This window comes from Capronia coronata (assembly GCF_000585585.1).
Source record: "Capronia coronata CBS 617.96 chromosome Unknown acBCG-supercont1.1, whole genome shotgun sequence".
Classification (NCBI taxonomy): Eukaryota; Fungi; Ascomycota; class Eurotiomycetes; order Chaetothyriales; family Herpotrichiellaceae; genus Capronia; species Capronia coronata.
In genome coordinates, this window is record NW_006912893.1 from 2,622,173 (window position 1) to 2,637,648 (window position 15,476).

At 53.1% G+C, this 15,476-nt stretch overlaps 7 protein-coding genes across 7 annotated transcripts; 3 read left to right on the top strand and 4 right to left on the bottom strand.

The window, feature by feature from the left end:
- Positions 1–175: 175 nt before the first annotated feature.
- A1O1_00930 (threonine ammonia-lyase, biosynthetic) lies at positions 176–1,867 on the bottom strand (the record flags this gene model as incomplete). The annotated part of the gene is made up of 1 exon (XM_007721845.1): positions 176–1,867. The coding sequence occupies one exon, from the start codon at positions 1,865–1,867 to the stop codon at positions 176–178; it is 1,692 nt and encodes a 563-aa protein (XP_007720035.1).
- An 831-nt stretch (positions 1,868–2,698) lies between these two features.
- Positions 2,699–3,361, top strand: A1O1_00931 (uncharacterized protein; the record flags this gene model as incomplete). Its single annotated transcript, XM_007721846.1, has 1 exon — positions 2,699–3,361. The coding sequence occupies one exon, from the start codon at positions 2,699–2,701 to the stop codon at positions 3,359–3,361; it is 663 nt and encodes a 220-aa protein (XP_007720036.1).
- Positions 3,362–4,380: 1,019 nt separating this feature from the next.
- On the bottom strand, positions 4,381–4,701 carry A1O1_00932 (uncharacterized protein; the record flags this gene model as incomplete). Its single annotated transcript, XM_007721847.1, has 1 exon — positions 4,381–4,701. The coding sequence occupies one exon, from the start codon at positions 4,699–4,701 to the stop codon at positions 4,381–4,383; it is 321 nt and encodes a 106-aa protein (XP_007720037.1).
- A 1,058-nt stretch (positions 4,702–5,759) lies between these two features.
- On the bottom strand, positions 5,760–6,776 carry A1O1_00933 (uncharacterized protein; the record flags this gene model as incomplete). The annotated part of the gene is made up of 1 exon (XM_007721848.1): positions 5,760–6,776. The coding sequence occupies one exon, from the start codon at positions 6,774–6,776 to the stop codon at positions 5,760–5,762; it is 1,017 nt and encodes a 338-aa protein (XP_007720038.1).
- Positions 6,777–7,240: 464 nt separating this feature from the next.
- Positions 7,241–9,277, bottom strand: A1O1_00934 (uncharacterized protein; the record flags this gene model as incomplete). The annotated part of the gene is made up of 6 exons (XM_007721849.1): positions 7,241–7,478; positions 7,536–8,066; positions 8,134–8,261; positions 8,322–8,623; positions 8,678–9,082; positions 9,139–9,277. 6 exons carry the CDS (start codon positions 9,275–9,277, stop codon positions 7,241–7,243), a joined length of 1,743 nt encoding a protein of 580 aa, XP_007720039.1.
- Positions 9,278–11,367: 2,090 nt separating this feature from the next.
- A1O1_00935 (uncharacterized protein) lies at positions 11,368–12,462 on the top strand (the record flags this gene model as incomplete). The annotated part of the gene is made up of 1 exon (XM_007721850.1): positions 11,368–12,462. One exon carries the CDS (start codon positions 11,368–11,370, stop codon positions 12,460–12,462), a length of 1,095 nt encoding a protein of 364 aa, XP_007720040.1.
- An 821-nt stretch (positions 12,463–13,283) lies between these two features.
- On the top strand, positions 13,284–15,407 carry A1O1_00936 (uncharacterized protein; the record flags this gene model as incomplete). Its single annotated transcript, XM_007721851.1, has 1 exon — positions 13,284–15,407. The coding sequence occupies one exon, from the start codon at positions 13,284–13,286 to the stop codon at positions 15,405–15,407; it is 2,124 nt and encodes a 707-aa protein (XP_007720041.1).
- Between the last annotated feature and the right edge of the window lie 69 nt (positions 15,408–15,476).

Sequence of the window (15,476 nt, forward strand, 5' to 3'; positions counted from 1 at the left end):
TTATGGTTGGGCTGGCACAGTGTTTATCCATTTGAATACAGACCTCTCATCTAACAAGAACAATGACTTCTTAACAACTTCTATCGCCTGCTTATTCGTGCCAATATCCTTGTTTTATCTCCACTCAACGCCGTACCGGGTATCGTTAGATCAAACCATGCAAGAATCTCCGTCTTTACTCTTGCAAGAACATCTTGTAGATGGGACTGTCAGTACACTCCTTGAACGGATAGCCGATGTCCTTCAGGAAGTCCTCCAGCTGATCTCTCTCCGCATCGGGACACTGTATACCAGCAAGAATCTTGCCCACATCGCCGCCATAGTTGCGATAGTGGAACAGTGTGATGTTCTGGCCGGGGCGAAGAGTGCGGAGGAACTTGAACAACGCCCCTGGGCGCTCGGGGAATTCGAACATATACAGTCGCTCGTCTTTCAGACCTGACCGTCCGCCAACGAGGTGTCGGATGTGAGTTTTGGAAAGCTCATCGTCCGAGACATCCGTCGCGGTCATGCCTTCAGCCGAAAGTCGGGAGAAGAGCGACTCGAGTTCCGTGGCCCGCGCCGTCGCCGATGAGACAGAGATGCCCATCAGTACATGTGCCCGAGAAGGACCCGAATACCTGTAACCGAACTCCGTGACGGCTTGTGGCAGCACCGCTTCGATCAACTGGGCAAAAGAGCCCGGTCGCTCCGGTATCGTCACGGTCAGGAGAGCTTCTTTCTGCTCACCAAGGGCGGCGCGCTCCGCCACAAATCGTAGGCGGTCAAAATTCATGTTGGCGCCGCTGGCCACGGCGACCAGTTCTCGATTGGCGTCTGCCGAGGGATTCTTTGCGACCCATTTCTTCAGGCCCGCCAGTGACAGCGCCCCGGCAGGCTCCAGCACGGATCGAGTGTCCTCGAAGACATCCTTGATGGCAGCACAGATCTCGTCTGTGCTGACTTCGATTACCTCGTCCACGACTTCTTGACATATTCGGAACGTCTCCTCGCCTACGGTCTTGACCGCTGCGCCATCGGCGAACAATCCAACGTCCCGTAGTAGCACTCTCTTGCCAGCCTTCAGCGACTCTACCAAGGCATTTGCTTCCGAAGCCTCGACGCCGATGATTTTGACATGCGGTGCTATTCTCTTAACATAGATACCGATCCCAGCGATCAAGCCACCACCTCCAACACAGCAAAATATAGCCTGCAAGTTCTGCAAAGAGGCCTGCCGCAGCAACTCCATGCCAATAGTGCCCTGTCCGGCAATGACATAGGGGTCATCGAAGGGCGGGATATTGGTCAATCCGTATTGTTTCTCCAGCATGTGGCAGTGTTCCTTGGCCGAATCGAAGTCTTGCCCGTGCAGAACCACGCTCCCACCCATGCGACTAACATTCAGGTGCTTGATCGCGGGGGTCCCTTCGGGCATCACGATTGTAGCGGGGATCTTGAGATGTCTGGCCGAATACGCCACGCCCTGAGCGTGATTTCCGGCGGAACAAGCAATCACTCCCTTCCACCGTACCTCGGGTGGGAGATGTGCCATTTTGTTGTACGCGCCACGCAGCTTGAAGGAAAAGACAGGGAGTAGGTCCTCTCGCTTGAGAAGGACTTTGCACTCAAGGCGGTTGGAGAGGTTGATGGCATGAGACAGGGGACTTTCGGAGACGACATCATAGACTCGGGACGTCAGGATAAGTCGGAGGTAATCTGGGTAGCCCGTGGGGAGAAGGAAATCTTGAGGCACGTCGTAGGAAGGGATATCTGCTCGTTCAGAAGGTGGTGTAGGGTTGGCGGTGTATTCGGTCAATGCCAGTCCAGACGGCTTGGGTGTAGACGGCGTGGTTGTCCCATTGACGTGGGAATGGTCGAGGTCCATGGCGGACGGTTGGCCAGTCGAGGACATGCCCTCAACCTGGATTTGCTGGGTATGGGTAGCTTGCCGGAATTGCGACAAGAACTCGCTTCTACTCTGTAGCAAGAAACAGCGCAGTTGAATCAGTGAGCTCGGAGCTCCATCGTCTTCAAAGCAATAAATGAGTCGAAATATAAAAATCTCGGGGCTGCAAATTCCCCGCACCGACAATACGGTCGATCAATCACTCCTCACGTACCTACCGGAAGTCCAGGGAGTCTTGCTACTGCTACAACAACTTATAACCTGTTACCACAGACGCCAACCGTGATTGTTTTCAGAACTTGGAGGGACAAACCAGAGTCTTTCCTCGTGTGTCTTTCTACCTCCCTTACATGATCTTGTGCACCGATTCTGTGCAGATCGACTCAGTGAGGCGGCGAACGACCTTTTCCAAGTCCACGCCCCCGAGCACCGTCCACGAGTCAAGCAATATCTCCGCATCCACGAGCAGCGGAATATCCAATTGACCTACCCTGCACGTCGACGTCACGACTTTGATCAAAACATCCCTCCTGGTCGGATCGTGATCTCGAGGGCTGCTACTATCAAGTACGAGGGGTTGACCTTCTACTATCCCTCTACATCGGCGTAACCCGCGCAGTTGCGTCTTTGACATTTGACCTTTGACTGTCCTGGTTGTCGAAGGCCGAATTCGAGTCCGCACTAGATTCCTGGAAAGAGAGGAATATATTGCAACACCACTACGACAGCCATCTTCACTTCCGCGTCCTCGATCACGAACCACATCCGAGCAGGAAGAACAAATCATCAACCAACTGAAACGAGCCGAAAATGTCCAACTCCAGCGAGTCGTCCCCGCTGTCCAGCAGCCCGGTGCCATCGAGTTTTGACACGGAACCGGAATTCTTTGAAGAATCACGATCCCAGAAACTATGGCGCAAGCTCCGACAAGAGCCGCTGATCCCGCTCGGCTGCGCCGCAACCTGCTACGCGCTGTACATGGCCACGAAATCGATGCGGGCGGGCGACCACCACCAGACGAACCGGATGTTCCGGGCGCGAATCTACGCGCAGGGCTTCACCCTGCTGGCTCTGGTGGCCGGCAGCATTTTCTACAAGGATGAGCGGATCAAGCGGAAGGTGTTTGAGAGCGCGCTGGAGGAGAAGAAGAATGCCGAGAAACGCGACCGCTGGCTGCGGGAGCTGGAGGCCCGTGACCGCGAGGATCAGGAGTGGAGGGCAGGCATTGAAAACTCGACCAAGCTCGTCGATCAGGGGGTCAGGGACACGGTGGACAAGGCAAAGGATACGGTGACCAAGTTGGAAAAGACTGGTAAAGAGGCCTTCCAGCCCGACGCTGTTGATCAGTCGTCCGCAAAGGACAAGCAGAGTTGGCAGTTCTGGAATAAGAGTGTCAAAGAAGAAGTCGTTACCCACGGCTGGGGTCCGGGTATGTGGGCGAGAAGAACAAGCGACGCTTGGAGAAGGTTTTGATGTGAGGGTAGTATAACGAAAGGCAGGAAGTGGATGGTAACCAACAGCATCATTGGGGACTGGACTCCCTCTTTTCTCCCTGTACGAGATTGTCCATGTGTATATACATAAAGGCTTATGAAAAGTCCTCGCTCATTATTCAATACCCCTTCGGAATACGGTCCAAATTCCTGGGATCACTATCAGATCGCTACCGATACCACTCGATTCTGACCAGATATCTCCGCCATGTCATCTGACGGTCAATGCACTTACTCATCACTTCGGTACGCGACGTGTTGTGAAGTGTGCAGTATCTCCGAGGCGACCGACCGACTTCTCCGTGGAGCTTCCAGTATAGTATGTCGTTCGATGTGCTTTGCTCTGCCTTCAGAGAGTTCCGCGGTCATAGTCACATGCAGCACCAGACATGCTTTGGACCTTATGCCGAAATGAATATTTCGTCTCTCCGCGTCGGTGATAGGTGGCATGATAGGGTAATCAAGGAAGCTCTACTGAGCCAGAAACGGACCTCACATGCGAAGCCAAAGCGGCCAAGCTGGAAACCACTTCAGTGGCAGCGCTTCCTGGACGTGCTCCTTGTCTTGACCGAAATTGATGGTGCTCGCTTCCAACCAGCCCACCTCCTAGTTCGAGTACTCCAGTTTCCGTTTCCTTCTCCTTTTCGTGACCCCTTCGACACCCGAGAAGGAAGGTTCCATTCTCCTCAAGCATCGGTTGAGAAAGTAGCTGCTCCGGTCGATCGGGTAGCATCAACAACTGAATCTCTGCCCAACCCGAGCAGAATTCAACTGTCATCATTTGAAATTAACACAAGAGGCAAGGTCGGCAGCGCTCACATGTCGCCACCATTTGATCCGGAGAACCAGAGAAGCGGCAGTGTCTTTGTTTCAATGTCGTAGATATGCTCCTCATTCCTCTCCCATCCAACTTCCAATTCACAAACAGAAACATAGCACATACCCTGTGTATCTCTGTCTCTATGTCTCGGTGTCTCTCTGTCTCCATTCTTGCCCCTATTACCCACTCGCCCTCGCCGCCATCTCATCGATATACCTCTGCATCCCATCAAACTCCGCTTTCCCCGTACTTATCAGATATCTGATCTGCCCAATATCCTCGACATGACGATTCCGCTCGAACTCGCCGCGCGCATAGGCCAGTGTCTCGGTCCGAAGGTCTTTCGGGACGCGGTACGCGGCGCGCAGGATAGTGCGCCACAACGACAAGACGCGCTGGCGCTGGATGAAGTGGTCGAGAGAGATGGGAGGGGCACGGGGTTTGCCTTTGAGCGAGCGGGTCGGCGTCGTTGTGGCTAGGAAACGCGTAGAGGGGCGCATCAGGGCAAGCAAAGACGATCGTTGACAGTATTGGGAATCGTCCCTCTCGTCGCTTGATGTGGTCTGTAGCTCGACGTGTATAGAGAGGCAAGATGGCAAACTGAGAGTCTTGGAATCTTTACTGATGCATATGCTAGGATGCCAGGGGAGAGGTGAGGAGTGGCCGAAGGGAGAAGCTCGCCGTTGCTTGAATAGTATGGAGGAAGAAAACTAGACCATGCAAAAGAAGGCGTGTGTCCTTCACGAATGAATCTGTACTTTTACCGGCGGTCCTTGTCGCTTGAAAGTAAAGACAACAATAATGCATTGCAAGATGCCGACTTCGACTTCGAGTTCCTTCAAGTTGCGGCGATTCTCGATCCGCCAATCAGAACACTGCGAATCCATAGCCCAAGTTCGACGTCATGATTTCCCCTGAAGACGTGGTTAAGTAAGCAGACAGCATCTGGCGACAGCAGCTCAGCCTTGTTCGACGTTCAAGTTGGCCGTTGGGCGTCCCCAAGGCTAAAATTACTTGGACATTTAACGCACAGAGAAAGTAGGGATCAGAATATGACAGGAGAAACAAAAATATATTCTCACTACATCTGTCAAGTAAAGCCTTTCAGCAGTAGATATATCTCTGTATCTCAGAGTCGATTCCTTCTACAGCGATTGCAAGCCTGAATCCGACATTGTCGACATTCAAAGATATAGTTGGGCAGAGTATGAAGGCATTCTTCACAGTTGTGCGAACCTTCGATGTACCTCCAAGTCCCATGTGTGCAATTGTGTCTGTCCCTGAGCATCTCTGTGGCATCGGCGACTCTTTGGATCCTCCCAGGGTGGTTCACTCCTATACGTGGCACGTCGCGATCGACTAGACGGTTGGCTCTGGCCAAGAGTCTGTCTTCGTTCCATTGATCACAGCCACATTGCTTCCAGGGCACTCCACAGACGTAACAAAACTGGGCACCACATCGGCAACTGTTGTTCGTCTGTCAGTCTATCAAGCATGGCTTCGGAGGAACCACGGCGGAAGGAGAGCTCAGAGGAATACTTCGGAGGAGAAGAAATACTCACGTCATATGATTGCATCCCACTTCCAACTCAATCAGCCGGCGACATGAGAGACAGCGTTGCCAGCCGCTCGCGGTCGCTAGAGCAAGTGTTTCGCGAAGAGCCGTGTCATCCGGGCAGTCTCCGATGTGAGCACCTGCTTTGCAGGTGACGCAGGTCTCCGTTCCACATTCCCAGCAAAAGACGGCATCTCCTGCATTGGCATCTACCGGTATGAAAGCAGAACATGTTGCTTCGGAGCAGTAGGTCTTATCAACAGTGCTGAACTCCACCTTCGCTCGCTCGAACTTGTCTTTGAGTTCCTTGGTAAGGAAGATTTGGACCTCGCTCAAATCCAGCGGCTCGCGGCAACAACGGGGTGGAAAGAGTGATTCGTCCTTGGTGGAAAGGTCGAACAGTTCCTGCAAGCATGGCTTGCAGTATCCGTGGCCGCAAGCTGCTTCAATGATGTCCAAATACTTCTTCGTCTCGCGACATGCAACGCATACAAGTTCGTGGCTGGTCGCATGGTCGTCCCGGCTTGATGCTCGAGTAGAGCTCTCTGCTCGACAGGCGATATCCGAAACGCTGCCCTTCCCAACTTGCAAGTCCGTACAGAGTTCTCGACCAGCATCCTCAGACACATATTGGCCAGCGAGTTTTGAGAGGATTTCCTCATCGAGACTGGACTGTAGATTGACTTCAGAAGTGACGTTGCACCCGTTCATTCGATGTGCAAGGGTATGGTCCTCACACGCCACTTCTTCTTCCCGCACAACGTTCGCAATCAACGGACCATCAGATTGAACTGCCTGGGCAACGCTTTGAGCCAAAAACCGGTCAGAGATGATGGAGCGAATGCATTCCAGGTCCTGCTCCAGGAACGATAGCGCTAATTGAGAGTCATTCAGGTCTTCACCATGGTTTTTGTCTTTCGAATGGTTGCGGAGGTCTTGGACATCTTCAAGTTGCAAGTTAAGAAGAAGTTCGACGGTTTCACGGTCAGGATATTCGAAGGGAGAATGCTCTTCCGCCATCTTTGATGTAACGACTTGAGTACGGAAGCCGCCTGAGGGAACAGTGGCTGCGAGATATAATCTCAGTCAAGCTAAAAACTTGAGACTGCTGAGATGCCACATGTAGATTCCTGCACCTAGCCTCATCAGGGGCGGCAACATGATTGACCGTCATCGCTAGGGCATTCTTGCCCTGTATGATGTGGATCGGTCACCGCCACATATTTCAACGTCGAAATGTGAGGGTGTAATGCCGATGGGTGTGTGCAGGAGACCCGCATATTTCCATGTTGAACAGCGATTTGGGGAGACACCACGTGGCGGGCATGGCCGGTTCCAGACAGGGAATGTAAAGTGCCGAGGACTTAATTGGTTCTTTCCGTTGTCTGCATCTGAACGCTTGTTGGTATGGCTGTGTGTACTCTGTGGCCGCCCTCATGATACACACTTTTGTGCCACCATCTCAACTTTCGGTCTCCACTGGCCTACACAGACGGCAGACCTTGTCTCAACCAAATGAAGTTCGTAAGGATCTCTGGAGATATCCCGTGAGTCAACCACTTCGAGAAAAGGAAGATGCCATGTGCATCGGTCATGGCTGTCAACTCACGTTTGAAGTCGTCCACGTGCTCCAGTGCTACACTGAAGCCGAACCTAACCAGTTCTGCCATCATGTATTGCCTTTCTGGATGGAATTGTGCAGCGGCTGCCCCCGTAAGCAATCTGTTGCGGGCCCGTCAGTAAAGTCTGATGCTTGTGAGATATAAGACGGGAACATACATCCACAGATAGATGTAGGGAATCCCACGCCAAGCTGACAGAGGATTCTCATTCAACAGTTGGCCCAACTGCCTAGCATCACCTTGGTTCGTGGGACTCTCGAAGGGAATCCCTAGCCTAGTTGCACGAAAGTGGATTGTTGCCGCTAGAAGCACTGCTTGGTGGACACTGGTTGGAAACAAGACACCGGAACATGCAGAGGGTCGTGGATGGTAAGGCACAGTGTCCGTCACTGTGGCAGATCTCGACAACCCGTCCTCACGTTGAGTGTGCTTCGCAGATTGACGTATCCCGGGAGCTGATAGATGAGTCTGAGTTGATTGAAAAGCCTGGCTTAGAACATCAACAAAGGCCGAGGGAACACCGCGGTAAAGACAACGTAGGTGATCGAAGCTTTCGACAAGCATCAGCGGCGAGCTTCGATAGAATCCAGCTCCTGCCTCGGCACTCAAAGGATACAACAGGGGTAGTTCTAGCTTCACGATTCCAGGGGTTCGGTCGGGCGAAGTTGCCGCAAGTATAAGATCACATCTAGAGTTTTTGATGCTCAGTGCGTGACGAGGTTAGATTGACTATGGGTGCAGGTTCATGTACATACGCAATCAAGGCAGGTAATAAGGCGTGAGCCGCAGCGTGCCAGGACACCTCTACACTCTTGCTCTGTAGATCGAGAAGTCTCAACAAACCAGCGTAGTGAACAGGGATCGCGTTGCTTCCTCTGATCATCTTAATGGTATTCAGTATTAGCCAGTAGGTCGCCCAGCAGTCAGCTCGAAGCAAACTCACCTCAAAGGAGAGAACTAAAAGGACAGCTCCGATCAATGAGGGATCAGGGTCCAGAACCGTTTCCCGTAAAGATTGCTGCAAGTGATTGAGAGCTTTAGCTTTGGCGGAGACACAGATAGGAACGTTCTCTTCAAGGAATTTGATGGCGGTGGTGTGACCCAGGTGGACGAGATGTGTGGTAAAGAGCACCAACTCATTTGAGGCATTCTCTTCAAAGCAGGCCTTTAGCTTGGAAGTGCCCCCCGGACCCTTGTAGTCCACGGGAAACGTAAGTATCAATGGTTCAGACAGGAACCGAACATCTGTGATTTTGCATCTTAGTCCATGAGTTCTTTCGTCTTCAAAAGCGGACTTACAAGACTCCACTGTATAGAGAAGCTTATGGAACTGCTCGGGTTCCGTTGACGACGTGGTCTCCCCACCGGCTTGCCATCCATGTAAGGAAGCAGGCAGATTTGAGATCATTGCCCTTGTACTGCATTGCTGTTGGTATGATGACCGATCGCGTGACCGAGAAGCCCTGTCGGTGAGCTGGTACTGCCGCATAATCGGAGACTCGCTCGACAACGGCCGTCGTGCATGTGTCACAGTAAGAGGAGCGTCGATAACTCGCGATGACGAAGCTGACACCGCCTGGCCGCCTGGACCCAGGTGCTCATGAAAAAGGCTGGCTTGGGCCCATCCTTTATCTTCTGAGGCGCTGGGTGATGACTTTCGCGACAAGGATGTACTGCCTGAGGCGGCTTGTGCTTCTTCGAACTCTGGGCTCTAGTAAGAAAACCTGCCTGAACGATGTCTGGACAATCATGCAACTGACTCAGCTTGTCCTCGAGTCTCTGTTTCCTCCTCAAGTTCTTCATTACCTGAGACCGCACTCGAGATTTGGTGTCCTCATCCTTACCGAGATTGACTCCTCCAGAGCTGGATAGATTTATGAACGTAAGCCTGTTCGACATGTCTGCATATACCATAATGCGTAACCTAAGACCGACGCACTCCAGATTGTTGAAGATGGTCCGTATGAGAAGGACAATCCTGACATGGGCTTGAGCGGCTTAATGTACTTTCGTCATTGCACCAGGCAGCTCGAGCTGAGTTTCTGGCCCTCACAAGCCGATTTCCTGATAGGCTCTATAAGTGACACAATCTTGCATCAGACGTTCATAATAAGCGCTCTTAGTAATCTACATCGTCAGAGCAGAAAGCTCGCTGGTAGTAAGCTCACGGCTGAGGCTGAGTTGGCTTGGCCGTGCTCGACCGCCAGCAGACAAGAAGAACGACCTTGGTGTCCAACGTTGTTGATTTGACCCCGAACAATAGCCCCTACGGAGCTGCATGACGGTTGAGAAAACCTTATTAGTATGTCCGGGAGCAACGATGGTTGCTTGCGCAGGGCATCTAGTCCGAGGGCACAGTTAGTTGAGACTGGTTGAGGTTGGTGCACAAGCGAGAGATACAGGGTATACCCTGTGTGCTCTTCGCTTTCTCAGTCGTCCATTACCCTGGCTAGAGACGTCCTCGGAACTGGCCAATCGAGATAAGCCCAGGTTAATCAGACAAACCTTGCGCTAGATGACCTGAGGCCATCCATGCAGCCATCCATGTGGACATGCACAAGGAGGTGCTTGATGGGTTGACGGTGGCTAGGTACTAATTTTCGACTGGTGTGACCATGGCAATCCAGGTCAGTGGTCTGTAATCAGAAAGCCAACGGAGGGCAGGAGTCGTGAAAGATGCATCGCAAATAGCTGACCATTGCACACGCATCTTCTCTTCTGTGGACTTCGCAAGGCTCAGAAGATGATCTCTGCGAAGGTGAAGAGGGAGTGAACGAGGTAAGCTTTGGTGGTTTCTGCGAAATATATTTCAAAAGCCCACCTACGTTCGTACGACAGAGCCGTGTAGCACCCTGGCGGCAACACATATAAGGACCAGGAAGACATCCTTCATGCGTTGAACAGCTTACAAAAGCTTCTCGATAATGAGTTTATAGATGTATGCTTCCGAAAATTCGACTTGTTGTAGTCCCTTTTTCTCAGTGCCAAACTTGTGGTGCGCCCTAGACCATTGCTTTTGGCTGCATTAAGGCGGCGCCGCGCAATACGTGCAGAAACGGTTTCGAGGTTGATGCCAACGAGCAGGTGGGTAACAGTGAGGCAGTTCGAAGAGCTGGCCGCTTCAATATATTAGCCAACTTTCTGATCTGCATTTGCCTATGGGAATGGGGTCGCTAGAATGTAAGACTCCTTTCCTGGCGACCTAGAGCAAAGTTGTTGAGGCCTACACGGGCTGGATCCGCTGAGATACTCAACTTAAGAAGGGAGCACCGTGCCGCCCAGAGGCCCGAGCGGGAAAACCGCGCCGCCCGAAACCCATTAACCCGGGGTAACCACCGGTAGTACGTAGTGGAACGTGGTGTTGAATCCGGAGGCGGACACGTCAACATACCTACCTCGCTACCTACCTACTTACCTTAGGTACGTAGGTACATACCACAGGCAGCAAGGATCGCGTCGGACGATGTCGGGCAGCTCGATAGTGGCCATTTCTTGTGTTATCCGTCATCCTTGCTTCGGACGGGAGAGTCTTGTGACACGAAGGGGCTGAAGAGCTGGAGATACCTAGGTAGAAATCAGGGAGAGATCGAAAGGGTTGAGGAGGTGGCGCGCCTGTCCAGTAGTGACGTGACCGCGCAGGTGAACCACACTGCAGGCGACCATGATCACTCCCTACTAGTACTACTAGTAGTAGTACCTATTACCTACCACTGCATTGCCCTGCCACACACAACAGCGGCATACCGGGTTGATGAAACCACGGCTGTCCTACTGATACTGGCATCTTCTGGACTACTAAGACAGGGGACCCTGTTCAGGCCGTCCTGGAACAATCTCAGTCTTCTGATTTCGAAGTCGTGCGAGTCCACACATGTCCACATACCCTTGAACCTCAAATCACCTCTTTTGATCCTTCCCCAGTCTATCAGTCCCTGAACCCTTTCTCGCCTCCTGCCTCCTGCCTCAATTTTCGGAGCGACAAAGCAGCAATGTCTTCTAACGACGAATACGCACCTAGGTCCCGTCGGGACCGACCTCGCCACGATCGAGATGGCGCCCTTCGCTCTCTAGACGACGATGACTACACCGCAGACAGCCGTAGACCTGCCGGGCCCCCTCTGCGGCATTCTCGCTACGAGGATTCACCCGCGCCTCCATATGGCTCCGATGGGGCACGCCGAAAGAAAGATTTTGATCCGAGAGACGTCGAGCCCAAGGCCGCATATCGAGATCTGAAGGATGGCTCTTCCCGCCATCGAGACCATGCCAGTGACACAAAGCCGAGGAAGTCTAACACCGGCGCTGCGAGAAGGCCAACCTTCGACGAATATGAAGACGATGTCAATGCTACCACACAAAGTCACAGGCGGGCTGAGGGTGGTGGTGGCGGCGTCGCATTCGGTCGGTCCAAAGGCTACCGTGCACCTCTACCGGAAGCTGAAGCTACCATGAGTGATCGGGACGATGCCAGGAAAGCCAGGCCCAGCAGATACAGACCAGCCAAGGATGATTACGCTGATTTCGAACCGGAAACGCCGCGTCGAGCGAAAAGCTACCGAGAGCCCGATCACCATAATCGGGGCACAGATGATGTCTACGGCGACGAACCGCCCAGGTCGTCGCGCCGTTACCGCAGCCCGGAAGATAAATATGCAGACCGAGATCGAGGGTACCGATCTGACGGTCGTGATGCGCTCCGGCGAAGTAGTAGAAGGGACGATGACCGGTCTGATGACCGCAGGTATCGCGGCGACGGAGGAGATGGCTATGCATCCGACAAAGGGCACAGACGGTCTGATCGTGATCGAGACCGAGTCAGGCATTCGGACAGAGACTATCGCGACCATGACCGGGACAAGCGAGACCGAGACCGAGACCGAGATAGAGATCGGCGGTATTACGACTCCAGAGACAGAGACAGAGACAGAGACAGATACGGCGATCACGACCAGGATCGCCGGAAAAAGAAGGGCTTCTCTATCGACGACCTCGGCAAGGTTTACGAACAAGGACAGAAACATTACAAGACTGTGGCTCCGCTGGTGAGCAGTCTGGCCAAAATGTATCTCGACAACAAGAAATGAGCCGGCACCCGTGGCTCTGTATTTCTTGGATGCGCCGACTGCCACATGTGATTACTTTCAGCGAAGGAGGAAGCGAAAGGGGGCCCCAGGTGGTACTGCGATTGCGCGAGAGTGTTGTCTTTCAAGTACGGGTACCTAGATGAAACAAATCGTTACTTATCAACAGTGTTGTTCCCGCCTCAATATCACGTAACAGTCAGGGTTCCATGGCACTTTGACACCTCGAAGCTCGCACGATTTTTGAGGCAATTATGCCTTCTCACTCGACCTCGTGAAATGGGCCGCCGGGCACCTTCAGGACACGATCAAGGCTGACGATGCTGCTTGCGTGTCGGCCAGTAACTTCCAAACCGGATTACACTCTGTTCCGAAAGGTCAATAAAAACAAGCGGACCATCTGTAACAAATAGTGTGGGCTAGAGGTCATCTGGGGTTGCTCATATTTTTGGACCCAGGGGCTTCCAGCCTTGTGGCGGCGCAAGGCTGAGACGGTGGAGGGGCTCCTCTGGCCCTCGATAATCAACAGCTGCAGCATCAAGAACAATTACTGTCTGACAGCAAGGGCAGGCCTGATTTTAGCGGGGCCTATCCGTGGATTTCTGACAGTATACAGTGTCAGACACAACTTATCCTCCTTGTCTGACACAACAATCTTCCCCAGCCTAAAGTTCCAATAGCTGGGCTGCGCCAGCCATCGTCGTCCTTCCAACATGTTCACTCCTACAACTTGAAGTCATGGCCATTTTGGAATGACCACGAAATGTTGATACCCTCTACTTTACTGTCAATGTCTTTGATCTCAGGCTGCGAGATTGTTAGCCATGGCGGAGGATCCACAACCTTTGACCCTCCAACAGCGTATCGCAGCACTGAACGCAGCCCATATCGGCCACATCCCTGGCGACCCTCCTAGACCTTCTCGACCGACTCCTCCTGTCCCTACCAAACGACCAGTGTTTCTGAAGCAGCAAACCGTCAATAACCCACCCGAACGAGTCATTGGATCAGTCACAGACCACAAAACGGGCAACCAGCCTGCACCTCCTCCGCCGCCGCCGGCAAAAAGACAACCTCCTCCGCTACCTAACAGGAAGAACGCTCTTGATGAACAAAGGAGGGGTTCGGCAGCATCGATCGCACCCAGCGGGCCGATCACTTTTCATGTCACAAAAGTACCAGCCACGCGAACCAAGTCGACCGATTCCACAAATCGAGCCAAAGCTCCGGCATGGGGAGAGTGTGAACTCCCTGCGCTACCTCCCAAGAGTACACACAGTCAGATGACAGCCACAGGGAGAACCTCGGATGACAGATTGAGATACTCTGATCGGACTCTTTCAAATACTGTTGTGATACCGTCTAGCGGGATACCGAATGTCAAGCCTTCTCCTCCAGCCAGGCCTTCTCTTCCGCCCAGACTGCCTTCTCGAAAGCATGAAGTGGAACACCATGAACATGCTGAGAATGCCCACTTTCGACAGATCCCACCACTTCCCTCCACTGAATCTGTTGAGCAGGCCCAAAAGTCGACAGTTTCTCACACACCGGCCAAGGAACACGTGCGTCCGGACATCGTCCCGGTCCCGGTTGGTCTACCTCGACCTGCGAAGCCGCACATACCATTGCCTGTCCGGGAACACAAGACTTACCCTGCCCAAGAAACCCCTGCATTGTTGTCAAGGGAGAATCTGCCCCCCTCAGTGAGAGACGTCTTCCCACCTAGTACCCAGGATCAGTCGTCACCCCCTCCAATCCCCCTCTCATCCCCGCCAGATCTGTCGGCCATACAAGCGACCAAACCCAGAAGTATTGCAAGCACGTCGTTACCGAACACAACTGCGTCACTGCAAACTACAAGATGTCTCATATGCCGGGACTTTTCCGGACCGGATCACCAAGCAACCCTCTTTCCAAGGACCCAGGTGACATCGTTACAAACTCTGGCGCAACAACTAACGTCACCCTTCCAATCCCCCACAGATAAGGCCCGAGCTATCTTTACCTGGCTTCACCACAATATCGCTTACGATGTGGTGAGCTTCTTTGGTAACAATGTGAAAGGATCGACCCCACAATCGACCCTGCAGAGCGGCCTGGCCGTGTGCGAGGGTTACGCGGCGCTTTTCACCAACTTGGCCACGTACGCCGGCCTTGAGTCTATGGTGATATCCGGCCACGGAAAGGGATATGGCTTTGCTCCGCTTGCTCCGGGATCCCCACTCCCCGCCTATAATGCAGGACATGCTTGGAATGCGGTTAAGATCGACAACGGCGAATGGAAACTCATTGATTGCTGCTGGGGCGCTGGCTATGTCCAAGGTGCAGGTCGTCCGTACGTCAAGAAACTCAGCCCGGAGTGTTTCACCATGCCCAACGAGGAATTTGCGACCAAGCATTTCCCAGGCAACAAGGACCTCTTTTTCCTGCCAGGAGGCCGCCAAATGAGCTGGGAAGAGTACATTGTCATCAACCCGGCCTGGTGGCCTGATTCCGTGGAAGGGCCGACCATCTTCACAAACGCCAAAGAAGACTATTCTATCGGCGAGAAGACGGTGCATCCACGAGCCAGGAAAATCAACGTCCGCCAACAAGGTCTGGTCCGTTTCCAGTTTGGGCTGCTTTGCCCGCATTGGACGCTGGATAAGCATGCGAACAAAGGCCCACCGCCGGTCTTTATCGTGTCCGTCAGCGGCGCTGATGGCCGGAATAAGGACCATATCCCGATGGACCATCACCCCGGTATGGCTGGGCAAGGTGGTGATATGTGGATCGTCGATATCCCGGCCGGAGAACTCGGTGCGCCTGGGCAGACGCTCACACTCTTCGCGGTGACGAGTTTCGGCGACCGACAGGATGCTCGGGGCTTGACGGTGCGCGAGTTCCGTGATGGAAAGGGCAGAGTGGGTATGGGGTTTGTGGGTATTGCTGCATGGGATCTGGTTTGAAATTATTCTCTATGATTATTACTCTACCGTATCCTGGCTCCCCAGCAGACAGACACCTTGGTTGTAGCC